Here is a 17,751-nt window from a genome sequence, read left to right on the forward strand (position 1 = left end):
TATTAAAAATCATCTTGGTAAAATCATGTACTGTAGGGGTAGCACTGGGGAATCTGGTAAAGAAAAAAATATCTCTTTGTTAGCCAAGCCACAAAGCATCTACAGAGCCTAATTCATCATGAAAATGCCAGGATGCCTGACAGCTGAGTGACAGATCAGCCCTCTGCTCAATCCTGCTCCCCTTGCAGAGGAGCCCCTGTGATTCAATGTGTCTGTTCCTCCTGGACAGCACAAATCATGTGCACAGTGGCTGCAAGCAAGAGCTTAGCTCAGGAAAAAGGGGACAGACTGAGCACAAAAGCCCTCACATGACAGCTGGGAATTTGCTGGGTGGTGGAAATTTCTTGTCGGGTGTAAGGGAGCATTTCCTCACATTTTCCTTCCTCTCCCCGGCAAGGAAGAGCTCTGCAGCTCTGCCCACCCCGTGCAAGGCACCAGGCTTTGGCAGCACAACCTGACACCTGCCCAGGTGCCCATTCCCAGAAACCGCAGTGCTGTCACCTGGGACCTGCCATCCCACCTGGGCGTGGAGGAGCAGCCCTGGCTGGGGCACGACTGCGCGAGCAACGCGAGTCCTGCTGCACACGTAGGGTCAGGGATTAGGAGTGCAGCCTTTCTAGCCGTCAGTCAGTCTGCTACTCACTTGAAAACGAAGCCTGTGCTTAAGTGTTTTATGGGACTGGGGCCAGAATGCTCGGTTTCTTGCAGAAATGTTTTTATATCCATAATGTTAGCTCAATCCTTCTGCCAAGTAAACCTCTTTTCCCAGAGTTTTGTTTATTTTTCAGGATTGAGCTCAGAGAGGGCTGGGGGTTAACCTCAAGTACAATGGCCTGATTGCCATATATGTTGAAGGCACTTTATACTGAAAAGGCAGTTATAAAGTATGCTCACTTTATTAGTCCCTATCTCTGCATGGGACAAGCAAAGCAGCACAGGGATAAGTGAAAGTAGGGCTCTCGATTCAATCTGTGAAAGAACAGACAGTACATAGATGAAAAAGTAAATTAAATAATGCCAAGTACAAGTAACACAGCATTGGATCGTTTACGCTTTCAGTATGTAATTTTTCTCTGTATATTTTAAAAATCTAAAACTCTAAGATGAAAGAAAAAGGAAAATAAGGGAGTACTTGGAAAAAAAAACTTCAGAAGCAAACACTTGAGCAAAACCACTCAAATCACTCAAAAAGAGATTATTTTTCTAGTCATGACCAATGTGTCGGCAAGAAATGACCCTAAAATAACCCTAAATTTTTATACCCAAAGATAATCAGCTTCAAAAAACAAAGCAAGAGATAGTTTGGGTTCAGGAATTTTGTGGGAAAGCCGTCTGTGTATCACACCTTCCCACCTGTCCCAGCTGGTAGCAATGGCTGGGTGGGACAAGGCTGAAGAGGGGACACAGTGGCCACTGTGGCCATGTGGAGGATACCCACAAGGGCAGGTGGGGAACAGAGCAGGACTGGGCTCTATCCCACACCCTCTGCAAGGCCACACAGCCTTGAAGGTTATGAAATCCAAGCAAATTTTAAAATCTTATTTTCCCTTCTGCTGCTTGAGCAAGTGTACTTCGTTGGAGAAATTTTCCTCAGAAATTTAAGAAATGTGGAGGGGAAAAAAAAAAAAAACCAACCCAAAAATGATAAAGAATTTACTGTCTTATGGCTTGGCTCAATAAAATTTAGATGCTCAAAAGCAAAAGTGGTCATGAGATCTTTGCCAACAAACCAGTGAGGCATAGACTTTATTGTTCTGTCCCTAACCTTTCAAAAAAGCATTTTACAGTGTACACAAGGAAAACTGGAACCACTCAGACCTTGCCATGACAAGCTAGTATTTCAAGTCTCACTCACTCATTAGTGCACAAAGTAATGATGGGACAAAGTCAACTTCTTTGGAGTCTGATGTCAAAAAATTGTATTTATTCTATAGAATACTGTAAAGAAGTGATGAAACATTTTCATGGGATCATATGCACTGGGGAGAAACATGAAAAGACTTTTTTAAGTGTATCACATCTTATGACTTGGAAATCCTGGGTCACTACATGTAGTCTCAAAATAGAATCATGGACTGATTACACATTTTCATAGTTAATTATAATGAACAAGCCATTCTTTTTTACTTTCAGATCATGATAAATGTCAGTTCAACTAATTATCATGAAGAATTAAGCTCATATCAAAATTCAGAGTCTATCAATGGAGCAGCTCAGATCCTGCAAGAAGCTGACTTCATAATTCCATCAAGGATGAAGCCCCACAATTGAGGACATATTCTGGGCAAGTTTAGACATGGAGAATTATAAACTGTATATACTTAATGATTAAAGCTTGCAGAGTAATGCATCACATACCTCACAAAAAAACCAACAAAACACAAAGTGCCTTTTTTGTAAAACACATAGAACCAATTAATGGGAGAGGAGCAAAAGAAACTGACCAAAAGCCCTGAAGATCTGCCGCTGTGTGGGTGTGCAAGGGCTTGTGTGGTCATTCACACACTCCTGTCCCTCCCCAGCCATCAGCAGCAGGGAAGGGCACACCTGAGAAGGTCAGGCTGACTGCTCTGGAGAACTCACATACAGATTAATCCAGCCAAGCATCCTCTAGCATAGGCAAAATATGGCTAAAACCAGCTTGAAATGGTAGGATTAACCAAGCAGGACACTCTAACGGCAAGACAGACAATACTGAGGTTAAGTCCTCACCAGCACTCCAAATTGACAAAAAAGGAGGCAAGTAACTGGAATACAAGCAGTGAAAAGACTTCTCTAGATGAATCTGTGCACCCCGAGAGCTGGCTGATGTGACACCCTTTCCCCCAGGGTTTAAAAGGAAACCCATCACATAGAATGTCTTGTGCCTTACTGGAAAACCCAGCACTGCAGCCAAGCAGCACTGGGAAAGGAAAACCACTGCTTGGGGTGCCATCACAGTGAGGGGACAACAGAGCAGTGCTCTGCTCCCATAACTTTGCACAACTCTCTCTCTGTATAACACGGGTCAGGCTGCTAAGCCTGGTTGAGGAGGAGACCTGTAAACATGGCCGTGCTGCTGCTGGAACTGTCTCCCCTGTTGGGTTGAATCCGTTTTCTCAGAACAGCCCAAGTGAAACCAGTTTATATTGCTTCATGGCTTGTAAGACCAGCCAGGCCAGACCATCTGTTGACACCTTCCTCCAGTCAGCAAAAACTATCATTTATATAATCTTAAAACACATTCCAGTTCTTTGACTCTACAAATACAGGGGGGAAGGGTTTCCATAATTGTTTTTCTAGCTCTTCTCCATGTCTTTTGTCTCAATTTCGTACATTCCTTTCCCACTGCTTTGCTTCCATATTCTTCTACATCTCTTTCTCCTGGGTTAACCCTTTTTTCTTTCCACACAAAAAAGATTCTCCCAAAACCACTGTCTCATTCTATGAATAGCGTAATTTGTCTGTTACTTCAAATCCCTGTTTCAGTTCTTCGTATGTGCCTCTCCCCCCTTCTGCCAATGTCCGGCAGTTCAGAAACACAAATGACAAATTCATGTCACAAAGGCTTTCCCAGACATGATGTACAATTCCTGAGAATTTGCCTTAACTTCTTCCTGCAATCTCCTATTCCCTAGAAGATGTGCTCCTCGAGTCTGAGCTCCTTCTCCCCAAATTTCCATCTGTGTCAGCTGCCAGTGCCCAGCGCTGGCTGGGGGTGGTGGGAGGGTCTCTGTGAGGGCAAGGGGCTGCCCTGTGTCCCAGACACAGCCAATTCCAGCTGCCCCCAGGCCCAGGGCTGTTCTCTGCTGCTTGTTTGGAAATGTTTGTTGTCCGTTCTGCTGCTGGCAGATGAGTTCCAACTCTTGGTACGTAAAAATGAGAAGGTAAAAATCCATCAAGCTCTGCATGTCCCTGCTCTAGTGCCACATTCGAGTGTGACAGCCTGGGTTAGTACAAAGCACAGAGGGATTATTTCCTCTTGCCTCCACAGAAGGCAGCAGTGTCACACTCACTCACTAGAAAAAAATGGGGGGAAAGTATGTAATTAAAATATAGAGAGCATATTAGGAATGAGAACCAAGGGTAAACTCCATACATCGAGTACAGCGGTGAGTCAAAGCAAACTGTCTTACTGAGTGAAGTTTTTAAAAAAAAAGTATTTGCAAAGACAGAAAACAGGGGAAAAAGTATGGACATCTCCCTAAAAAGGGCCAATGGACCTTTCAAACAAATATGGGCACATCTTTGATTACTTCCACTGTGATACCACGTGAGCAAAGAAGTGTCCTTCTGTAAGAGCACACCGATGGACAGAAATGCCCCAATCTCCTCTTCACTATCCAGACAGACGTCTGCCCCTCAATCATCTTCCTGTACATCCAGTTTCCTGCTGCCTCCTGCCAGTCCAACACACCAGGGCCCTGTGCTCATCTTTCAAACTCCACTCCTGATTCCACTCCAACTACACAGAACAAAGCACAGACTTGAACGCTTGAAACAGTCTAGAAATTACTGTATTTTTTCTCTTTCCCCTATCCTCCGCTCCTTATTAGTATTTCCAGCAGTAAATGCCTTCTAGGGAACTCTGCAACAATGAGGCCCGCCTCTGGGAAAATGAGGATTCACATGTTGCCATGGCTCACAAGCTCATGAGCCACAGGTCTGCAATAAAGCAACACAATTTCATTAGAGAGGATTAAAACTGTTTGATCTCACAGAAAACAACTACAGGGGATAGTGTAGAGCAGAGGAGGTTTGCAAAGAAACAGAGATTAGAGGTACCAATATACCCTTCAGGTAAGGAGACAGAGGCTCTTACCATTGTAAAAAATAAGCTTTGGAAGTTGTGTTGGTGACTGCCAGTAACTCAAGACGTAACACAGCTGTCAGGATGTTCAGGCCCTGTCCCAACTTGAAAAATCAGGTATTTTATAGTATCTCCAGTTAGTGACATATGAGCCAACACTTGCTTGATATCACAGACAACAAAATTTGTGTCTCTTTCCATATAAATGGTAAATTTTGCTCTGAGCAGAGCCCCCTTAAGCTGGTCAGGGCAGACACTTGCTCCACTTGGTCCCATGGCTGCAGAAAGCATTTGGCTGCAGCACACGAGGGATGAAGCCTTAAAAAGGCCACATATCTCTCTGGGCTTCAAGTATTTAAAAGGAAAGGCAGGTCTTCTCTAAATGCAGGTACAACAAATTCAATAACTACCATTTATAGTTCCATTTTCCCTTATATAAACTATGCTGACTTCTCTGGTTTATATAGTCAGAGGTAGACTAAAGGAAAACTCAGTGAAGGTTTTGTATACATAGACTAGAAGAATAAAAAATAAGTAAAGCTTCACTACAATTCATAAAAGCCTAGAGAAGCACAACAAAATCACCAGGGCTTTCCACCTTGCCTACCACAGAAGGGGACAACAGCTCATGAGTCACCAGGCTCCTGTTTCCAGGCTGTGCCCTAGGTTTATTCACACTATGACCATTTCAGCCCTGACCCAGAGCAGCACCATGTGCTGATGCTGCTGCTGCTCCCCAGTGCCTCCCTAGGACAGCTAGGAAGCATTACAGCATTTCTAGTGTAAGACCAAATGCTGGTAATTGCGATTTTTTTCTCAACTTTTCCAATTAATGTTAACCTAACTGAATAATTACAGGGAAACAGGAGAGGAAAAGGAAATTTTGTACTCAGCTGGATGAAATCTGTCTTTTTTCTCAGTGTACAAGACACAGGTCTTGACAAGGGGCAGCCTCTTCTGGGGCAGAAGGTCACAAGAGAACCAACTGGCTTTTCACTCGAATCTCATGCCCCATCTAATGTCAGAAGGTTGCAGCCTTGCACTCAGATAAATGGAAAAACTGAACATTTTCCCCAGGTTCCTGTAAGTCCCTTCAATGAAGCTGTAACAGCTGAGGATCCTCACTCTTCATCTTCCCTTGGTATAATCCAATACTATTGTCACTGTGTCTGCCAGACATGACTACAGTTCACGACTGAACTATGGCACACTGTGAGGCAGCCAGCACTTACAATATCAAATATTTGACAGGTAAAAACATTTTTATGTTCTTTCACACACTGAATCCACAGACTAAGCTACTTAGAAGAAAAAAATCAAAGGAATTCAAAGTAAAGATAGAAGAATTAACAGACATCTTCAGCTGGAGATTGAAAAGACAACGCCCCAAGCTGTTTGTACAAGAACCTGCAGCACCAAGCTTGTGTGGCACTGAGCACCTAAAAGGTGAGCAGGGACATGAAACAAATACCTACAAGTTAACAGATTAGCCCTCAAATACCTTGTTGATAAAAACAGGACCTGAAGTTATTGGTAGAAAAAACAGTGCTAAGAGTTACGTTATAGTTCAGCTTTTATATCCAAAGAAATGTAACATTGCTCAAGGTACACTTTAGATGGCTGGTGTTTGTTTGGGGTTTTTGGTCATTTTTCCCCCAAAATCTAAACTATGCTAAATGCAAAATCAATGAAAAGCTTTCTTAACTATCTTAAAAATTAAATGAATCCAGGAAGATTTATTGTTTAAATTGGCAAATCCTCTACTGGCAACCAAGTGGTTAAAGAAAAAATAAGGGAAAAAAAGCCTTAAAAGACTCAGGAGAATTAGCTGTTGCTAAAACAATTTTATGGTCCTTTCCACTTCAGTGGAGGTAGTTTGTATGGCTGACTGGAATCTATTCAATGCTGTCAAACATCTAACACCCCCATAGCCAGACGCCTTACAATGAATAACAAGCAGCCTCGCTGCCAATATGCTCGAGCTGCATTTTTTACCAGGGTCTGGACCCCAACCCGGCAACACTCCAACTTCATTGTTTGATGCCTTGTTAATTTATAAGACAAAAAATTAACCACAACAAACAGAAGTACCAAAATTCTAAAGCAATGCAGCTACAAAATTCATCATATTTAACAAACCACAATACAGAAAGTCAGGTTTGTAAAAAGAACCTGCACATCTAATTTTTCTTTAGTAGTTTAAATTGATTTCATAATAGAAAATAACAATTTCAGCAGACGACTTCCACTATCTGGGAAGGCTTACAATAAGTGCATAGAATAAAAAAGAAAGAAGTACAAACAATGAATAAAGTGTACACAACTCTCGTTGAAACACTAAGCACATCATCTGTCATCTTGAGTATCATCATTTCCATAAATATTATCCCAACCATTGATTGCCTTGCTCAGTGCTGTGCTTCAAGCAAAATCCTGGACTCTTACCATATTTACGTCCTTCATCTTTCAACTCTAATAATGGTGAAGCGCTGACACCAGACTCATATTCCAGGGAAGATAGAGAGTGCTCAGTGACAACCCTGGCTCTGTGAAATTACAACTGTTCTCTCTTGGCAGGTTTATGATTATGGCTCTGACAGGCCTTGTATTCTGGAGCTCATATCCTGCCTTGGGCACATCCTCCTCTTCTACAGCATCAAGCTAAAGTCAAACAGGACACACATTACCGTGAAGGTATCCTTTTAGCATTTTCAGCTTTGGGGGGAAAACAAGCATCATTCTCACCATATTTAACACAGCTTATGACTCTGGGGTTTACTTTTAATTATACTTGCTGCTGAAGTTCCCAGGACCTAATTCTCTAGGAACCATAAGGTGGTGCTGAAAAATTCCAGAGCCTTGATTTGTAAAACAAAGTGAAGCAAAGCAGCTGCTTTGAGAAAAAGTGGCCGTATCATGCTGATACATGGCCCTGAGAAAAAGTAAACTCAAGTTCATAGTAGAACTCATGAGTTCATTCTTACTAAACAAAAATAGCTGCTGCACTTTTAGAGCTGAGTTGATTATCCACACTAGAAAAGACACAGCTTTGAAGGTATGAAGAAAAGCAGTGGGCTGTGTTTGTCAGTGTGTGCACAAGTGCTTGTGGATGCCTGTGTTAGTCTTAGCACTGAACATCACAGGGGGACAGGCTGAACAGCCCTGCAACGGCCAAGGACACTTGCTTCATCAACCATGCACTTTTAAGGATGTATTTAGAATGAACATCAATGGGGTATCATTGTTTTCAAGCTTAAAGAAAACAACAAGGAAGTAGTAAAACGTATCTTTCAGGAATCTATCACCCCTAAATTATCTTCCCTAAATACAGACAGTATCCATAATACGGAGTGATTTTCTTTTTCTCAAATTCATTTTTTACAACACTGTTTCTTGGCCTTATCGTTAACCCACTGTCCTTACTCTCCACATCTGGCCCTACAGCATACATGAGCATATGTAACGCAGAAGCAGCACCTGAATCATGCACAATTTCATCTGGTTTGAACCAGCATGCATGCACATCTCCAGAAAACACTCACTTAACAGCGTTTCTGGGACCCCACAAACATACACAAATACCTCACACATTTTCTACAAACACTCTGGCAATAAGATTAGGCCAAACAAGTGTATCTTGATTGTAAGCAGGAAAAATAATGGTGCTGTCATCCCTCTCAAAGGCAGAAGCCTTTCTCAAAAGGCAGTACCCCTAAGTCACTATCATTCCTAAAACCTTAATCACAGTAATTAACCACAAAGGGTTAATCACAGATAAAGCTGGTCTCAGATCAAAAGCAGGTAAAAAGCTACATCCATCAGTTCCACTGATATCAATGTTTAACATAAGCCTTTTAGGTTATGTGTTTACACAAAATCCAAGATTTAGGGGATGAAAAGTAGAACTTGAATACTGCTCCACCAGGCAGAAAAGAGCTTTTTATCTTACTACAGATTAACAACTCATTAATAGTGTGGTTAAGCACTATCAGCAAGTCAGCAGCCCGTTGGGAGGCAAGATGGGCCTTGTGAAGGAATGCTTTTGGGGATGAAGAGACACATCCATGCAAATGAATCATCACTTCTGCAAAAGCAACTTAAGGCTGTACAGTTTACATCAAATCAAATTCTTAGCTACATGTTTAGTCAAACAACATGACAGCTGAATAATACCCAGTAAATATTCTCAGAACTAACTCAATTGTAATTACATGGTGTTTCTTCAATTCCTGCTCCACTTGATAATAATATTTTTGGAAGTATGTATTTCAATTTAACCTACTTCATTTTGACACAAATACTAAATTTCAAGCAGTTCCATTGCTACAGATGAGATGATCCTTACCACCAGGAAATAAGGCTACTCTGTGCTATCAAACACCTGCATGGAAGAGAACTGTCATTAACCAACAGGGGCCAGAAAGCTCCTTGTGTCCCCTTAGAGAGCTGCTCAAGGCTACATGAGCTCTAATTCTCCAGAGGACTTCTGTAACAGATGGAAATAAGGCAAATGCATTAAACAATTTAGATGATTATTTCCAGAAATACTTCTACAGTACTCAAGTGTCAAAATGCTTTTAAATCAAGCAAATTGCACGTGGCAAGACTTACAAAGCTGACTGCAAGAATTAGATGCTTACACTCCATGAAATTCAGTTGATTCCAGATATGTAGTCCCACTGCTGCTTTTTAAAAACTCACCCGTAACTGCCCATAAGATGAGAGCAGTATCTTAATGAGTATAAAGCCCAAGAGAAATAAACCAAAAATTTAATGCAGACTTATTTTTGCACATTTTACAGCACTGTGAAAGCCATCCTCTTACCTTTCCCACAGAAATAGGTCATTACAAGGTGTGCCCTTGGGGCAATTCCCCTGGCTTCTAAAGGGTCTCCTCCTGCCCTAGGATTCACAAAGGATTTGAACCTGATGTACAATCACATAACCCGGGTTCATGAGAACCAAACATACCAGGACTGCTAAAATTGCTGCTAAATCAGACAGGGCTGCTTGGAGACCTTGAACAGAAACCTCATCACAGCTGACTGTTCTTCCAGTTTCTGTTTTCAGAGGAGGTTTCCTGCTAAGTGCTTAGAAAAAGCAAAATGCCATTTAAAATAACATTTCTAGTGCAAATACTGCACAAACATAACTTTCCCTGTCCATTTTTACAGTTGTTTTCTGCAATCTAACTACACGGAATTGAATATACTGCTTTAACCTCTGCTAAGTACAGTTTTTATACTTATTGACAGCTGGTGTTGATCATTTGAATTGGAAAACTTGCAGGAAGGAAGCACCTGAGTTCAGCTCTGAGTGTTCTCCAAAGTCTCCAGGAGTGTTTTATGATGCCATTCAATGTCATTAATCAAGTAGTTCATTACTGGCTGGCAGAAACTCTTTGTTGCTGTGAACTCACTCAGCACAAAGTTATTTTGTTCATAGTACTGCTGCTTCCCTTTCAAATTTGTAAGGTTACTGTGCATCAATCTCCTGCTGCTGCAAATTTGGCACTCTTTTCTCTAAGCTTTTCTTTCCCTAAAGGTGACTGTTTAACAGATCTTGAGTCTTTTATTGTTCAGGATTTTTTTTTCCCTGCACTCCTAATAATTTAAGACACCTGAGTTATTTTCCATAAGCCTTCTTGATGCTGTTGAATTTTTACCAGAAAATTTATAGTAAGCTTTTAATATTTGTTTTCCCCAAAGGCCCCTCCCCTGGAAGTTCTGGCTCAAGGCCACTGCAGTAACACAGGCATTCCAGGATACCCCAAGTATATTCTTTCACAGGCAGATGCCCCCTTCTATCCTTAACTTGAATCTAGGAAATATCTATATGGTTTGCTTGTTCAGTGCAAAGGTACTTTGTGCTGCTTCTCAGCAGATCATCATCTGGTTAAATGCAACATTTAAACCCACTGATGGGAGGAGATTGATCAACCAGCCACCAAGAACAACCATCTATCTATATGTATTTTCTGTTCTTTTTTTTTTTAAACTCCCCTAAGTTCTAGTTTGCTGTTAATTCTGTGTAATTTGCCTCCCAGGTCCTAATGACATCCTCAATTGCAAAGGACCACAGCAGAAATGGTTGAACAGGCATGGAAAGCCCAACTCCTTTGTCTATAATTTTCTTTGTCAGTGAGGACAAGAGTCCTTGCTAGAAGCTTTCACCTTCTCATGCCTTTCTTGCATTTCTTCTGAGCCACACGAACTTTTAAGAAACAACACTCAAATGATCTGCCAAAAATAGGCATCAGAGAGTCTCTTTCATTACAACCTGAAACCAGTCCCTTTAAAATACAACTGGTATTTAGTGGATCTTTTCTCAATATTATCCATCCTTCTCCCTGATGTCTTCACAACTTGTAGAAAGGTTGTCATTGATTTTGATCTGATTTTGATCACAACCACTATTTCTGTGCTTCCTGACACTCCTGCAATTCTGTGCATCTTGCATCTTAAACACCCCTCCCTTCCTGTATTTCTCCTTCCTCTATCTGCTCCTCTTCCCACAGTTTATTCTTCTATGACTTTTTTATATCATTTTTATCACATTAACTGGTGAGCTTGTCTCCAAGAAATTAACTGCCTCAAGGCACATCTTTCTGCTTTCTCCTAATGCTTAATCTCTGATCATATCTCGGTTTTATAATCCCTATCAAGCCTTTTATTAGGTTTTGCTTTTATTACTCCTAAAATCACAAAACACAGTATTTTGGACTCCACCCTTGCCTAACAGTTATCCATTCTAAAAATAACAGGTCTGTGGCTTTTTACATTCTCCTCATTTAATGCTTTTTCAGCCATTACAACATTAGCAACAAGATAAATACTTTATGCTTATGAACTTCTTGCAGCAAGAACAGAGAGAAGTATGTCCCTTCCCACATTCCAAATACTCTGCTAACACACATCCCCTTTGCATTTCCCACCATGTGGGCAGGCAGGCAAAGGGATTCTGTTCCAGAGACAGGAAAGGGGAATCTCTGTAACCATGAACTGGCAAAGCTAAAGGAAGTCTGTGCCTGAGCAGGGCAGCAACTCGTGAGTGCCCATTGGTCCAGCAGGAAACCCATCCCACAGATCATGGGTGCCTGTCAGAAGCAGCAGTGCCACTGTGGGGGCAAGATGGCCAAGCCTCACTGAAGGCCCAAACTGAAGCACTCAGGTATGTCCTGTGTATCAGCAGAGGTGCACACCTGTAGTTGGTGGGACTGGTCAGATTCCAGCCATTTCTGACCCAACAGAAATCTTCCTTACCTCTTACTCTGTTTCCAACACCCATCCCCATACACAACCTGCTGGAGTTGGGCTGCAAGTCCCTGCTGGCCCTACACAAGCAATGGGAACACCTCACTGGGATTTGGCTCCAGGGAGTGTGGGCAGTGTTTGTTACCCCACCTGCTGATACATCTGCCTGAAGTGCCAGCAACCACACGCATGCCTCTCCTCCTGCTCCTCTCTGCATTTTAGTTGAGAATAGTTTTGTTTCACTTTGAAAACATCAGAAATGATGCATAAATACAGAGTTTGTACAGCAATAAAGTAAACTGAACACATCAAAAAGGAGATCAGCTTTAAAACACAAAGACAGAAAAAGAAATAAACAAAGAGGAAAATGGTAAGGAAGGTTAAACCAAGTTGGTGTGTGTGTAGCTGGCACCACGAGGCAGTCAGGGCTCCTACCAGGAGAAAGACAATTAGATTGAGCAGATGAAAGCAATGATGATGATTGCTGGTGCTGCAGACTGGGGCTGGCCTGCATTAGGTTAAGTAAGCTGGATGCAAGCCAGCATCATTGAACAAATGGCATGGCACATTCCCCAGGAATCTGAGGAGAGATTACCAATATCTTAAAGGTGACCTTTCACACTTGCTATCCCAGCAAATCAGGCAATTCTCTTGGCTGTAATGGACGAGATCAGCAGAGGCCACTCTCCTTAAATCACGCACTCCTCATACAAATAGGATTTTTATTTTTAGATTTAATATCAATTGACTGCACCTCATTTGAGCAAAGTATCCTAAGTGCTTTATTGGTTTATTTCACCCCTTCCCCATTTTAAAGAAAACATAATCTAACTTTCCATTATTCATTATCATCCAGGCAGGCAACAAGAGAAAAAAAGAACCCTAATTTTTAGCCATATTGTCTATTAAAAATGTAAAATGTTTCCTAAAAGGGCAGGCACATTAATTAAGGCTGCCTCGGGACAAATGAAGATGACTAGGAGTGCTCTGTTTTCCTGGATGAGTTTTCCATTATAATTGAATGAAACCAATTACTGCATTTGTAATGGAAACTGTACCTAAGTTGAACATTTCCACTTTTGCAGATGCTGGAGAGTACACTGCATGAGCAAAAAAAGGTCTCCAAACACTTAGGAAAGGAAAAGAGAAGATATCTTTTCTGGGGAAAAGAAAGAATCCCGTAAACACATTGGGTACAAATCAAATGGCCCCAGAGTAATTGAGAACCACAGCCTGCATTTTCAGAACCCATCTCCAGCCAGAAATCCTGAACCTGGGGATTGAACTCCTTTCCACTTCTTCAGAGAAGAAAATACGGCTTAATTAGGCTCAATTTTCTAAATAATGGTTATCCCTCTGTAACTAATCAGGAAAATTTTAAACCAGTATCAGATGAATGCTCATTTAAGTGGTGAAACATGCTCTGTCTTCCAAATATAACCTTACTCTACAGACAACTGAAAGGATCGAGGGTAACACACTGAAACATAGTTTTTATTTTCAAACAGAAAACATCCTTTGCCATTCTACTGAGCAGCCCCTAGAACAAGACACAACCTTCTTCCGCACATGGAGATTCTGCCAATGAGAGAAAACAAAGATAACTTCAGGGAAAAAAGAATTAATGGAGTTTCAAACACAACAGCATTTTCTGAACTTATTCCAAATGCTTCGAAGAAGGAAGCTGTTTAAAGGTATTGCCAGGGAACTAAGAAGTCCCCAAATAAAATTACTTGAATAATCTTTAAAGAGAATCCTGAGCATGAAAGACACTGTAGAGAGAATTCTACTTCCAAATCACCTAAAAGCAATACACTCATTGAGTTCATCCATAATTATCCAGTATTCACCTGGATCATGAATTTTACCCCTCAGTAAGCTAAGGAACTGCACTTTAATTATGAGGCTGATAAATGCAATGCAGAGTTATGTTTTAGCATTTTGTCTGTGTAATCAGCAATGAAGCTCTACAATGACTTTAGAGGTATCCATCTATAGTCAGATAAAACCAATATACAGCAGTAGTGTACTTCGATTTCTGGTTCCCTTCTAGACTCATATAAAAACAACTTCTGCATGAAAATAGGGGCAGATGCAGGAACACTGTTCATGACACGTTCTAAGTTTAACACTGCTCTACGGGGTACATCATGACATCACCAACTAGGCTTTAGCACAATGCAGACCTGCAGCACACGCAGGCCCCAGTGCCCACTATCCACTGCTCAAGAACCTGGACATATTTCCTAGAGGTTTTTCATGTTTATCTTTGGATGTCAGATAAACTAGCAAGTTTGTCATGCATGAAAAGGAAAGGAAAACCGAGGCAATACGAACTGAGTTGTAACTAAACATAACAAGTGAAATGCTATCAGATTACAACAAGTGGTTGAGGTTTTTTTATAATTTATTTATTATACTGACTAAGTCTTGCTCAGTCAGGTGTTCTACAGTGAAGGGAGCTGCAATATTAGGGATTTTGGAAGGCTGCAAACATAGAAGCATTTTTCTCCTATTAAAAAACCATCCTTCATTTAGAATAGACTCTGACACAGGTTCTTTCTGTGGACCCTCCAGACTACTTTTGCTCTTACAGAATACAGTGATCGAAGTTCTACACAGAAATTACGTATTTAAATTTGTGCATTTCTGTCTCATTTGTTGTCTCCAAGAATTCCCTTACTTTCAAAACAGGCAGCTCTATCTGCATTTTTTAGATTAGTCTTTATACCCTTCGTAAGGCCACATTGCTACAGGTTTGTCCACTGACAGTTGTGCTAACTTTATACAGATGTCGTCAGCTGCATCATTAGTCATTTCAGTAATTGCTAGTCTAATCTTCAACACCTTGAGAGAACACCTGCCAGTCATATGCTGCTATTATTTATGTGACAGTTCTACCATCCTAGTTCTTTCCTCCTTAATTTACACCACTCACAAAGCCGTTTCCACTTCAAGTGTATTTTTATCCTTTACTTATGTAAATGCTGCCAAATCGGTTTGAATTTTTTTCATGCTCCTTTCCCAACTTCTGTATGATAGGTGTACTTATTACAGAACTGTACTACCTTCCTGATGTCTCAGCACAAAAATAAAGGGACTGTAAAATTGTGGAAGTCAATTCTTTTGCCTTTATTTAAAAGCTCACTCTTCTAACCCCTTATACCAAATCCTGTAGAATGTCCCCACACACTACAATTACATGCCAGGCTAACACTTGATTGATATCCACTATCAAAGACCACCCCAAATTTTTGTTTAGAAAACTGTGCAGACAAGGCAGAGCTCTCTGCTGTGCAGGGTTCCTTCTAAAGAAACAAATCCCCCCAACCCTTCATTTCAAAGCAGACTCTGTTGAACCCCATCATAATTCTCTGTAAAGTTTGCATGGATTATTAAACACAGATCTAATGAAAGACTAAAAACTGATGCAAAGACAACACCAACTTGTTTAAATGCTTATCCACTGAATGAGGAAACTGATAAATGGGAGTAGCAAACAATTAGAGAGCACTTACTGTAGCAGAGAGCTGTGGTCCATTCAGCTGTGCGTGCAGGATGGCCTCGTTGATGGAGTTCCAGATCCCCGACAGAGCAATTTCCAGATCGTGTGAGGCAGCCATTTCATTAGTCAGATATTCCAGCGTGGAGATAAACTCCCTCCATTGTGCATCCAGTTCAGACACGCTGGCCAGGCAGCCCCTCATTACATTGAGACAATATCCCACACAGGGCCTGATGAGCGTCAGGCCCTGGCAGTGTGGGCAGTACTGCATCTTCACCAGGGCTCTGCTGCACTCCTTCGTCAGAGCGGCGTGTTCAGTAGTATTTATCACTTCAATGCCCAGGCTCAGGGCCTGGCTCAGCATCCTACTGGCCCAAAGAGATTTTGACAGCTCTGTAACCATGTTTTTAGAATAGTGTCCAAAAGGATTTATGTCTTGCCTTGTAAGCCGCAGACACTCTGTATAGTCCTCTGACAGATCTGTAATTCCTGGGTTTATTAGCCGGCTATACACCAGAGGAAAGAGACTGTCAAAGAACCGCAGTACTGCACTTTCCACTGTGGTCTCTGCGCCCAGAATGTAGAGAGAGATGTCTGTAAAAAGCTCCTTAACAGGCTCTGCTGCTTCTTTTGCCATAGGTCTGTAAGCTGTCTCAAACAGGGAACTTGTGCGGTTTTCAGCAAAGCGAAGCAAAGACTCAAAGGCCTCTAAAAAAGGGGCAGGGGAGAGAAAGAACTAGAGGTTAATGGCAGGCACCTGACATCTCAGTCACAGGAGTAACATTGTCCTGAACAGGAACATCAGTAGTTACATGAAATCTGCAATATGAATGCAGTAATAGATACAAGTAATAGCTTTCAGCAGTAATGTGATTAAAGAGACCCCAAAGTATTGCTTGTGCATAATAAAGGCAACACATAACACACAATAGTTTTTCTTTAAAAAGGTGACTGTGTTCCCCCTAGCCAGACCCTGATCCACACTTCACAGTCCACAAAGGACTTGCACGGATTCCAGGCTAGGGCTGGAGCACCAGCCAGGGCTGCATAAGATGGTTTTTAGAACTCACACTGCATTTGGGCAGTTCAGCTGCTTATACTTCCAAAGCATCCCTCAGCTCAACTGTGAGGTAACCCACTACAAACAGAAGCTGAAGCTTTTGTTTCACAGTGCTTGAGTAGGTGGCTGAGAGGCACTTCTCGCAAAGTACAACTCCAAGATGAAGGAAAAGATGCTGGGTGAATAAATTCTCTCCCCATTAACACTGCCCATGTCTGGACACCAACCGGTGGTTGGGGAGGACTTGACATCATGTCCACCATGACCCAAAACCAAAGTGAAACAAATCAGGAAAACATTATCTCCTTTAACTACACCATTTTTGAGTGGCCTAAGAAAAAATAGTATTTAAGGAGCGTCACAGTTAACACATTTTAAATGGCACATGGTAAGTATTATACACCCAAACAACTGATTGGGGTGCTAGAATTCATGGACAGGACAAGGAAGGGATCAGTTTCCCAGACTATTTTTAATGACACAGAAGACAGTAATCCACACCATTCCCACTGCTTTCTTTGGAAGCACTCCAACAAAAAGCCTCTGACATAAATCATCCTTGCACTCCTCTGGGTAGCAAGTAGTTCCAGTCAAGGCAGGAGACCTGTCACTCCATACCTCCTGAGGACTGGCCAGATAATGGGGTTTTGGTCTAATCCTACTCTCCATTCATCACAACATCACCATGCGATTCACTGCTCTGCAGCACAGCCCAAAGTCGCTCAGAGATCAGCCCCACAAAGGAGCAGACACAATACAGAACTCAAGATTAACACACACTGGCAAAGTTCTGCAGCAAAGCCTGCACCGTGCCTTCCCTGTGACAGCTCCCTGGGCAACTGACTTGCCTGTTATGATAAGCATTACAATCCCTTTTACCAAAAAGTGTGCTTTAGCTAAACAGATAATACAGCATATCTCATTGTACATTAAATCATCAGTATTTTGCACACACACGCTGCATCCTTCTGCCAGAAAAATCACTTCAGCACTCCCACTGGTATTACAGCAACTAATACTTCGGAAGTGCTTATAAAATCCTAGAAATTAAGAAACCAGATACACTTCAGTTGAAAAAGATGACAGTACATTCTTGGCAGAGAAACACCTTGCCAAGTTTCAGACTGAAGCAGACTTTCAGAGC

The 17,751-nt window shown here is 41.7% G+C and overlaps 1 protein-coding gene across 1 annotated transcript in view; it reads right to left on the bottom strand.

The window, feature by feature from the left end:
- LOC309576577 (glypican-5-like) overlaps positions 1-17,751 on the bottom strand; it is a gene marked incomplete at its 5' end in the record, with an annotated part of 330,180 nt that overhangs the window by 237,651 nt on the left and 74,778 nt on the right. The window contains one exon of the mRNA XM_082287977.1: positions 15,561-16,255. Coding sequence (XP_082144103.1) covers positions 15,561-16,255 — 695 coding nt within the window. The remainder of the gene's footprint in view (positions 1-15,560; positions 16,256-17,751) is intronic.

Source organism: Coloeus monedula (genome assembly GCF_965178545.1).
Source record: "Coloeus monedula genome assembly, chromosome: 10".
Taxonomy (NCBI): domain Eukaryota; kingdom Metazoa; phylum Chordata; class Aves; order Passeriformes; family Corvidae; genus Coloeus; species Coloeus monedula.